The sequence below is a fragment of the Arachis ipaensis genome, chromosome B02 (genome assembly GCF_000816755.2).
Source record: "Arachis ipaensis cultivar K30076 chromosome B02, Araip1.1, whole genome shotgun sequence".
Taxonomy (NCBI): domain Eukaryota; kingdom Viridiplantae; phylum Streptophyta; class Magnoliopsida; order Fabales; family Fabaceae; genus Arachis; species Arachis ipaensis.
Genome location: NC_029786.2, coordinates 100,689,636 through 100,700,758, shown reverse-complemented (window position 1 = coordinate 100,700,758; position 11,123 = coordinate 100,689,636). Strand labels below are relative to the sequence as shown.

Genomic DNA, 11,123 nt, shown 5'->3' with positions numbered 1-11,123 from the left:
CCAAAAATAAAAATGTCATGATTTTATTATTAAAAAAATACTTATAATAATTTTTTATAATTCGAAATTTTTTAACAAGTCGCAAATTATTTAAGTAATTGGTCCCAACAAAAAAAATATAAAAAGCAATTTTATTTTGAAATTATTTTATAAAAAGGTAGCAGATGCGTGCATTATAGTATGTGACAAAATAAAGAGAGGTGTAACAATTTTTTATGGAATAAGAAGCAGTAATGGTAGGTGGGTTAATAATAAATGTACAAGTGGATATTGTTAAACATTTTGCAGCTAGAGATCCGTTGTAGGGAGCATTTAAAAAATGGAAGAAATGAAGACCAAATGCTCCGAAAGCATCTCACAGCTTCGGAGCAAGACAATAAGAATATAATAATATCAGCATGCACCACATTTACAATAATATTTCACTGAACTGCTACCCCTTTCATACTCTCTGTTTGTGAGAGAATTCTGAGTTTTGAGTGCATACACAAACCGCTTCCTTTTACTTTTTGCTCTTGTGAAGATGGCTGCTGTACTTGTTGGAGGAGCTTTTCTGTCTTCTTTTATCAATGTTCTTTTTGACCGGCTGTCCGACCCTGCAATCATCAACATGATGAAAGGAAAGAAGGTTGACCAGAAGCTGCTTCAAAAGCTGGAGACCATTTTGAATGTGGTTGAAGCTGTGCTGAATGATGCTGAGAAGAAACAGATTTCTAACCCTGCTGTCAAGAGGTGGCTTGAAAATCTCCAAGATGCTGTCTATGATGCTGATGACTTGTTGGATGAAATCGCCACCAAAGCTGTCACTCGGAAGGATCCACCACCAGGTAACTTCCTGTCTCGCTTTCTCAATTTGCAAGATAGGGAGATGGTTACTAGGATTGAAGAAATCATTGCTAGACTACAAGATATTGCAAGTCATAAAGATATCCTTGGTCTAGAAAAGATTTCAGTGAAGAACATGTCAGGGAGAATTGAATCAACATCTCTTGTTCAAAAGTCTGATGTTTTTGTTGGTAGGGACCAAGAGAGGGAAGATATAGTCAAATTGTTGTTGGATGATAGTAATGATGGTAAACTATCTGTGATCCCCATTTGGGGGATGGGTGGGATTGGAAAAACTACTTTGGCTCAATGGGTTTTCAATGATGACAGAGTGCAGCAAAAGTTTGATGTTAAAACATGGGTTTGTGTTGGAGAAGAATTTGATGTTCTTAAGGTGACTAAAACTGTGGTAGAGAAAGCAACTTCTGGTCCTTGTAACTTGAATGATTTAGATTCAGTTCAGCTTCGTTTGAAGAATGAGCTAGCAGGGAAGAGTTTCTTGGTTGTTTTGGATGACATGTGGATTAACAATTATATGGCTTGGAAAAAATTGCTTACTCCTTTTCAATGTGGAACTGAGGCAGGGAGACATGGAGGTAGGATTCTTGTGACAACTCGTAACGAAAAGATTGCAAATATGGTCAAAAGTCATCACCATCAAGCGCACAATTTGAGTGTGTTGAATGATGAAGATTGTTGGTCGTTGTTTGCAAATCTTGCCTTGCTTTTCAAAGACCGTTTAGGTTTTGAAAAAGTAGGGAGAGAAATCGTTAAAAAGTGTAAAGGATTACCTCTGGCTGTTCAAACACTTGGGAGCTTACTAAGTACCAAAGATGATGAAAGGGATTGGAATGATATTTTGAACAATGAAATTTGGGATTTTTCTGAAGAGGAAAGCGAGATTCTTCCAGCGCTGAGGATCAGTTATTACCACCTTCCTTCATACTTAAAACGTTGTTTTGTTTATTGTTCTTTGTATCCCAAGGACTATGAGTTTGATAGAGATGAATTGACGTTATTGTGGATGGCAGAAGGTCTTTTACAACAACCAAGGAGCGGAAGCACTTTAGAAGAAGTTGGTTATGAATATTTTAATGATTTAGCTTCAAGATCATTTTTTCAGCCTTCTAATATTGCTTACAAAAATTCATTTGTGATGCACGACCTCATGCATGATTTGGCGACATTCTATGGTGGAAAGTTCTATTTTAGAACCTTTGAACTCAAAAATTTACTCAAGCATGATACTAAAACTCGTCATTTGTCATATGGTCTTCGCAATGATTCAGTCTCAAAGATCATGGATGTATGTGATAGTTTAAAGCATGCAAGGACATTGATGCAAATTGATTTGTATATAGATGATGATTTCTCAGAGGGAATAATCGATCCTTGTCACCTGTTAGAAGATCTGAAGTGCTTACGAGTTTTGTCATTTAATAAAGCTCTTTTCCGTGAGGAAGACTTGTTGCACGATTCGATTGGTGAATTGATTCATTTGCGTTATTTAGATCTTTCTTATACATCAGTTGTAACATTGCCCGAGTCATTGTGTGATTTGTACAATTTACAAACTTTGAAGTTGAGAGAGTGTATGAGACTTAAAGAGCTTCCCTCCAACATGCAAAATCTTGTGAAATTGCGTCATCTTAATATTAGAGGCACTAGACTGAAAGAGATGCCAAAAGGTATGGGAAAATTAAAAGACTTGCAGATTCTGACTTACTATATTGTTGGCAAGCATGAAGAGAATGGGGTTGGGGAATTAGGAGAACTTGTAAATCTTGGAGGGTCATTTTGGATTGAGAAATTAGAGAATGTGGTTAACAGCAGGGAAGCTTGGAAGGCAAGGATGGTTAATAAGAAATACATCCGTCATTTATGTTTGGAGTGGTCATCAGGTAAAGATAGTGAGCTGGTTGATTCCCAAATGGAGAAAGATGTACTTGCCAAATTAGAACCTCACAAAGACCTGAAAGAATTAAGAATCAGGGGTTACAGGGGTACCATGTTTCCAGATTGGGTAGGGCAGTCTTTGTACCACAACATGACTGAGTTGGAGCTGATTGGATGCGGGAATTGTTGGGTGCTTCCTTCACTTGGACAATTACCCTCTCTAGAGAGGCTGTTCATTTCGAGCTTGGAGAAGGTGAAGAGGATTGGTGGTGAATTCTACAAGGATGATGGAACTGATCATCATCGGGAAATACCCTTCCGATCCCTTAAAACTCTGCATATTGGAATAATGCCTTGGTGGGAGGAATGGGAGTCGGTTGAATGTGATGACGATGATGCACCATTTCCTCAACTTGAGGAGCTCACGATATGGGAGTGTCCTCAGTTAAGAGGAGATTTGCCCACTTTCCTTCCATCTTTGAAGGCACTCGGGATTGTAGGATGCGAGCAGCTTGGTTGTTATCTGCCAAGAGCTCCCATCATACGCAAATTAAGAATATTTGGCAAACAAGAAGCAAGAATGCGGGACCTACCACTTTCCACGTTGGAACAACTATCAATTAGTGGAGAGCAACAGGTGGAGTATGTGTTTGATGCCATGACCCACACCCAATCAACCTCTCTCACGCGTCTAGAAATCTCAAACTGTTCATCAGCCATATCATTTCCAGGGGATTCTTTGCCTCCTTCATTGGGATCTCTGTACATCATAGATTGCAAGAATGTAGAATTCCCAATGCAACACCAACAACATCACTCACTAATGAGGTTACATATAAACAACAGCTGCGATTCACTTACATCCTTCGCATTGTCAGCATTCCCAAATCTCAAATATCTGACAATCCAAAGACCTGAAAATTTGACATCTCTGGAGGTGTCACACTCACAGTCCCTCCAAAATTTATCAATATCAGACTGTTCCAAGCTGGAGAACATAAGGCTGCCTGCCTCTTTAAGTCAACTCATCATCAATAAATGTCCGTTGTTGGAGGAACGCATACAGAAGAAGGACCCCCACATTTGGCCATCCATTTCCCGCATCCCCTACATTCAATTTAATGGAATACTGATTCATAATGACTCAACATCTTAAAACAGGTACTGTTTTTCTCTCTCTATTCCAAACCTACATCTTCTCCAACATCATATTCATTCTCTCCTACATAATCTTTATTTTATTTCCAATTTCGTAGTCCATCGAAAAACTGTTAGCTTTTTAAGGATACACTATCAATTTTGGTTTTTTTTATCTCCCGATTTAACTGTGTTTACCCATTTATTTTTCTTTTTTCATAGGGACATCCAATGATTCTTCTGGGACTCGTGAATTTGTTGCATTGGGGTGCTGCACCTCCATTCTTGTAAGGATGCTTCTATTCTCTAAACTCTCTATTTAAATTTAATGATTAAATTTGTCGTGTACTTTGCTTTTTTCTGTTGAAACTTAAAAGGGTTCCTGGAGATTTAATTGTCATTGCAGTACAAGTTTGACATTAAAAATGCTCTTATTATTCTATACTTTTCAAAGTCTCATGTGTGAAATCTGCAATAAACAATATAGCAAATCTTTGGGCATGCTTAACGAAAGATCTTGTAGAGTAATTGAGTTATTTGTTTCAAATTTCTAATGTAGAGGATCTTAAGAGTATATTTGGATTGACAAGAATTAAAATTCACTCAAGAATAGAATTCATTTGACAAATCGGAATTCTCATGTTTACTCCAGTTATATAATGGAATGGAATTCTTGTATGTAGAAATTATTTGCTGGTAAGTGCATGGACAAGGAGCTATGCATATAGTTGAACTTTCTTGTCAAAACTTCAAGCAGGACTACTCTTAAGAGGTATAATCCTATGATTCATAACATTTCTTATACAATATACCTTCTCATACATCTGTTTCATAACCATTGTGAATAAGGATTCTGCTTTTGCTACATCCAAGTATGTACACCCATCACATGCTCATGGTGTGGCCTCTTTTAGTGGCATCATAAACAAGTAAGCACAAGCATTGAATTTTCGTGTGTCTTTTTCCAATTTTCCACAGAATTCTTAGATTGTTGCTTTTTTTTTTACCCCCTGATAGCATGGACAAACTTGGTAATTTGGAGCATGTAATGTTGAAAGCTACGCTGAGTGGCTGATATGATGATCTCAAAACAATGTTGCTCAACTCAAGGAAGAAATGAATTCTGAGGCATGTCTTTGAGTAAGTTTTAAGTTTTGAGTAGTATTACTGTTATTTTATTGTAAGAAGTTGTTTTAGCCCATAATTATGCATGATGCAGTCCTGAACAAGTGGCATGGCTTATAAGCAAAAACACATGGCCATCTATTTTTTTTTTTTTTTTTTTTTTTTTTTTTTTTTTTTTTTTTTGGTTTTTTTTTTTTTTTTTTTATTTTGAACCTGGAGTTTTGTATTAACAAGGTTATAATTTTGTTCATTCAAAGATCATCCCTCATTGGTTTTGGTATTCCGTTTATTATCTTAGTATTACTTTCTGTTGAATTAAGAAACTAACTATGATGGCGAAAACATTTATGGTTTAGTTTCTAATGTGTTCTTTTTTGTGGCAGCAAGAAAACATATTGGATCAAGTTGTAGTAAGCACCATTTGGAGAGCAAAGGAACCTGGCCAAGAAAGATTTCACGAGGTGCGGTCTCTGCATCAATGCCAAAGCAGAATTCATGGAAGACATCATTCTCGTACAAAATCAAAGGAAGAAATGGATGATGTGGAACAGAATTTCACAAAGACAGATAGACCAATCAATATGCAACAAGAACACCTTCAATTATCTTCTTTTCTCTTAAGAGTTTTCATGCTTCATCATTTCATTATATTTAAGGATAGTTGATATATGGAATAATGAAAGACTAAACTACATTGTGGAGCCAAGTTAATTCATTTGATGAACTTATTGGTTAGCTCATTAGTTCGTTTAAGTAATTGTCAGAGTTCAGACCCGACCTTATGTATGCAACAATCCTTCAATATAACTCAATTCTATGATGGATTAGTCATTTGCTTGTTGGGTTAGAAAATATTGTGAGAAAGCAAATAAAAAAAATCTAAATTCAATTTAAGAAATAAAATAAAAGTATCATTACAAATATATTACATAAAAACTAATAAAAATAAATTGAGAAAGAAGTTAGAAATGTTACTTAATTATTGAACCAAAAGAGAATTGTTTTTTGAAAATAGTAAAATTAGAAGATGAGTGAATACTTTCACTAAATTAGAAAAAAAGAGTGAATTGCATATGATACAATTTTTTTTATTGAAAAAATATTTTTCATTTTTCACTATAGTATTATCTAACAAAAATTATCTTGGAGAAATGACTAAAACATGTCAGATTCTATGTAAGAATAACATAAGAAGTGTCTTAGGAACATATCAATATAATTTTGTTATGAATAGAATATATTTTTTGTCCTTAATATCAAAAAAATAAAATAAAAAAATTCATAATATTTAATTTATTTAATTTTATCCTTAATATTTTCGATAAGTTTCAATTCTACTTTTACTGTCAATTTTTTAATAGTTAACATCTTTTTTTCCAATTTTACCCCTCTATCATGTATCACTTACTTCCCATATCTTTTCATTATCATATTCCACGCTCTCTCGGCACCCTTCTAACATAATGATTAAACCCACCACCACCGACCCGCCAACACCCCACAGCCCAGCCCGCTCCAGTGTTGCACCACCGCACCATCTTACTACACCGTCACTCTCACTACTACTACCTGACTCCTCTACCTTTGCACCACCATATCTCTCCACTTCCTTACCTCCCCTAATGCACCATTCCATCATTATTATCATTAATATTAACAAAATCACACATCTTCACCTCACCACGACCCTTCATTGACAACGTTGTGCCACCGCGCCACCATCGCTCTCCTTCCTCTCTTTTTAGATCTAACATTTTTCTTGATTTCAATTTCAATTTTCTCTATTAATTTTTCATTATTCTCTATTATATGTTATTTTTGTTGTTGTTAATGATATGATTTTGAATGGAGTTAGGATTGGATTTGTGATGGTTCTTCTCTAATAAAGAAAAATATTAATAATTATTTTATGTATTTTAAAATAGAGACTAAAGTGTCAAATATTAAAAATATGAGAAATTAATTTTGATAATTACTTTAGATTTTTTTTGGTTAAACTATATAAAATTATAAATGCTTATCAATTGTATTTAAACCAAAATATGTTTTATCGTGACATCATTATTAAAAAATACTTATAGATACTCTCTATAATTAAAAAATTCTTAATCGGCTCCAAATTATTTAAGTAATTAGTCTCCAATAAAACATAAAATGCAAGTTATTGCTAGATTAGAAAAAAACATATTTACAAGATAAAAAGATGGTTACTAGAATTGAAGAAATCATTGCTAGACTAGAAGATATTGCAAGTCATAAAGTTATTCTTGGTCTAGAAAAGATTTCAATGAAGAACATGTCAAGGAGAATTGAATCAATATAATTCAGTATTCATTTTGCATCTTACCTTGGCTCTACTTTTCTCTCTACCCTCCTCACTCACTGCATGCACTTCCCGTCCCTGAATTGAGGTTTCTACAAATCACAAATTTAATAAAATATATAGAATACACATATTAACACCAATTAGTACACTAATATGATATAAAGTAATTCGCTAAGAAATCCACAATTTATAAAAGCTCAACCTACTTAACTCAAGAAGTATATTATATACCTAATAAAAATAATTAATTGATGTAAAAGAAATACGTTTTTTTTTTCTTTCAGACATTTAAATTTGCATAATTAACCTGCTTTTGATACGATAATCAGAATTAAATTGAAAATTATTAATTACAGTTTACCATATGCTTATCTATAAATTTTTAGTTATCAATACTTTTTGCTGTGAAATAGTTTTTTAATACTTTTAAATTAAAATATATGATTGAAGATTTTTTAAGAGTTATTTAGTATATGCATTGCACTGAATAATTATTCAAATAAATTCTTAAAAACTTTTAAAATTAGACAATTTAATCATTAAATTTTAGAATATACAAATAGTCTCTGATATCTATTTTCATTAGACAATACAATTTTGTCTAGAAAAGATACATATTAGAGACTAATTTATGTATTTTAAGATTTAAACGTTAAAGTGTCAGATATTATAAATTTCAGTAATTAATTTAAATAATTACTTTAGAAATTTTTGTTAAACTATGAAAATGCTTATCAACTGTATTTAAACCAAAATATGCTTATCGTGATTTTATTATTAAAAAAATACTTATAATAATTTTCTATAATTCGAAAATTTTTAAGAAATCTTAAATAATTTAAATAATTGGTCCCAACAAAAAATATAAAAAACAATTTTATGTTAAAATTATTTTATAAAAAGGTAGCAGATGCGTGCATTGTAGTATGTGACAAAATAAAGAGAGGTTAACAATTTTTTTATGGTATAAGAACTAAGAAGCACTATGTCACGGTCTTGGACACACTCCAACGCTATCGTGCTTGCACTCAGACTTACTCAATCTCTTGAACTAAGACCAAGTAGCCTAACCTTCAATACTTAGCAAGAAAGCTAAGAATACAAGAGAACACAAGAGAAATGAAGCTTTGGTGGAAGAACACTTTATTGCTCAAGTGTGGTTACAAATGATTCACACACACCTAAACTCTAACTCTCACTCCTATTTATAGCCATCCACCTCCTCAATGGATGGTTAGGATTAAATCTAATCAACGGTCCAAATTAATCATCCAGAACCTTCTTTACAAATATTTATCCTACCACAACTCTCTAAATGTTTCTAGATTATTCTATACCACTCTTTATACTTCTATATACATCTACACTCTTCTAGAATACTCTATGACTTTCCAGAGTCTTCTAGAACCTTCTAGGGTATTCTGGGACCTTCTAGGACATTCTAGAACGTTCTGAAACCATCTAGAGTATTCTCAAACACTCCAGAAAACTATACAAACACTGTTAAATCTAACATTCTAAAATTTACCGTGACATTCTCCCCCACCTAATGCGCAGACGTCCTCGTCGCGTTCTGTTCATGATAGCGCTCTAGGTGTTCTTGAAATTGCCACAGATCTTCGCGAGTTTTCCAGCTAGCTTCGGTTATCAGGAGCCCTTTCCACTTGATCAAGTATTGGATACTTGGTGGCACCCCTCTTCGTCGCACGATGCGATTAGCTAAGATCTCTTCTATTTCTTTATCAAAGGATCTAATTACCACAGGCGGAGCGCGACTTGAGTCACCTCTACTCGGTTCGTCTTGGTCTCCATGATATGGTTTAAGCATACTCACATGGAAGACCGGGTGGATCTTCATAGAGGGAGGGAGTTGTACTTTGTAAGCAACCTCCCCAACACGTCCAATGATCTCAAATGGCCCTTCGTATTTGCGGATTAAGCCCTTATGAACCTTGCGAAAGGCTTTGAATTGTTGTGGAAGAAGTTTGATCATTACCTTGTCTCCCACTTGATAGCTTACATGCCTCCTCTTCTTATCTGCCAATTTCTTCATCCTCTTGACAGCTTTATCGAGGTAAGAACGAGTGACATCTGCTTGTTCTTCCCATGACTTAATCATATGATAAGCTCCAGGGCTCTTTCCTGAGTAAGAGAAAGAAAGAGAGTGAGGTGTAAGCGGCTGTTGTCCAGTCACAATCTCGAATGGACTCTTTCCTGTAGACTCACTCCTTTGCAGGTTGTATGAGAATTGAGCAATGTCTAGGAGTTTTGTCCAATCCTTCTGATTAGCGCTTACAAAATGCCTCAAGTAACACTCAAGTAAGGTATTCACTCTGTCAGTCTGCCCATCGGTTTGAGGATGGAAGCTTGTTGAGAAGTGAAGCTCCGACCCAAGGAGTTTGAACAGCTCTGTCCATAGTCGTCCTGTGAAGCGTGGATCTCGATCACTAATGATACTCTTAGGCAATCTCCAGTACTTCACCACATTCTTGAAGAATAGTCGTGCTGCTTCCTCTGCAGTGCAGTCAGTAGGAGCGGGTATAAAGGTAGCATACTTTGAAAATTGATCCACTACCACAAGAATAGATCCAAACCCCTCGGACTTCGGTAAGGCAGAGATGAAATCTAGAGAGACACTTTTTCACGGTCGCTCTGATGGAGGCAGAGGTTCCAACAACCCACTTGGTGTCTTGTTTTCAATCTTATCTTGTTGGCACACAAGACAAGTCTTCACATAGCTCTCCACTTCATCTCTCATTTGAGGCCAATAATAAGAAGATTCAATGAGTGCTAAGGTCCTTCGCTGACCTTGGTGACCAGCCCACTTGGTGTCGTGGCATTCTCTTACCAACTTCCTTCTCAGATTTTTCCATTTAGGAACGTATAGTCTTCTCCCTTTTGTGTAGAGAAGGTCGTTTTCTAACCAAAATCTTTTGGTCTTACCTTCTCTAGCCAACTCCACCAACTTCTTGGCTAATGGGTCGTGATGCAACCCTTCCTTGATGGTATGCACAATATCTCCTTCCACCATAGGCCGCCAACTCAGCCTTGCGACTCAGCGCATCTGCTACCAAATTAGTCTTGCCTGACTTGTATTCGAATTCGAAATCAAACTCAGCCAAGAAGTCTTGCCACCTAGCTTGTTTGGGGCTTAACTTCTTTTGAGTTTGGACGTAGCTTGTAGTCACATTGTCTGTCTTGACGATGAAGTGTGAACCAAGCAAGTAGTGACACCAAGTTCTCAGACAATGCACCACCGCAGTCATCTCCTTCTCTTGGACAGTGTATCGCCTCTCTGTATCATTCAACTTGCGACTCTCAAAGGCAATAGGATGTCCTTCTTGCATCAGAACTCCTCCAATAGTGTAGTCAGAAGCATCAGTGTGGACTTCAAGGACTTCAAATTAGTCGGGTAGTACTAGTACTGGTCCTTCTGTGATAGCAGCCTTCAACTCATCAAAGGCCTTTTGACATTCCTTTGACCACTTTGACCAGTGATTCTTCTTGAGAAGATCAGTTAATGGTGCAGCCTTAGCGGAGTATCCCTTGATAAACCTCCGATAGTAATTAGCCAACCCAAGGAATGACCTCAATTCAGATACCTTGTTTGGCGGCTCCCACTCTTTGATAGCCTTCACCTTTCCTTGATCCATGCAGAGAGTTCCACCTTTAATGATGTGTCCCAAGAAGTGGACTTCGTCCCTTGCAAAGGAACACTTTTCCTTCTTCACATATAGGTTATTCTCTCGCAAGATCTTGAACACGGTTCGTAAGTGTTCTACATGTTCCTCCAAAGTATTGCTATAGACAACAA

The 11,123-nt window shown here is 35.8% G+C and overlaps 3 protein-coding genes across 3 annotated transcripts in view; all 3 read left to right on the top strand.

Moving 5' to 3' along the window:
• Positions 1–5,134, top strand: part of LOC107625986 (putative disease resistance RPP13-like protein 1) — a 14,553-nt gene extending 9,419 nt beyond the window's left edge. Inside the window, exon 5 of the mRNA XM_021117066.1 lies at positions 5,078–5,134. The gene's annotated coding sequence lies outside the window, so the exon portion shown is untranslated. The remainder of the gene's footprint in view (positions 1–5,077) is intronic.
• The window catches only part of LOC107625985 (putative disease resistance RPP13-like protein 1), a 27,946-nt gene extending 22,132 nt beyond the window's left edge, over positions 1–5,814 (top strand). The window contains exons 4-7 of the mRNA XM_021117067.1: positions 4,081–4,145; positions 4,542–4,787; positions 4,876–4,998; positions 5,367–5,814. The gene's annotated coding sequence lies outside the window, so the exon portion shown is untranslated. The remainder of the gene's footprint in view (positions 1–4,080; positions 4,146–4,541; positions 4,788–4,875; positions 4,999–5,366) is intronic.
• On the top strand, positions 524–3,877 carry LOC110262433 (putative disease resistance RPP13-like protein 1). The gene has a single exon (XM_021117065.1). It carries the CDS (start codon positions 524–526, stop codon positions 3,875–3,877), a length of 3,354 nt encoding a protein of 1,117 aa, XP_020972724.1.

Excerpts from the sequence above, each read along its gene's own strand:
- LOC110262433 (XM_021117065.1), top strand. The coding sequence starts at position 524 with ATGGCTGCTGTACTTGTTGGAGGAGCTTTTCTGTCTTCTTTTATCAAT.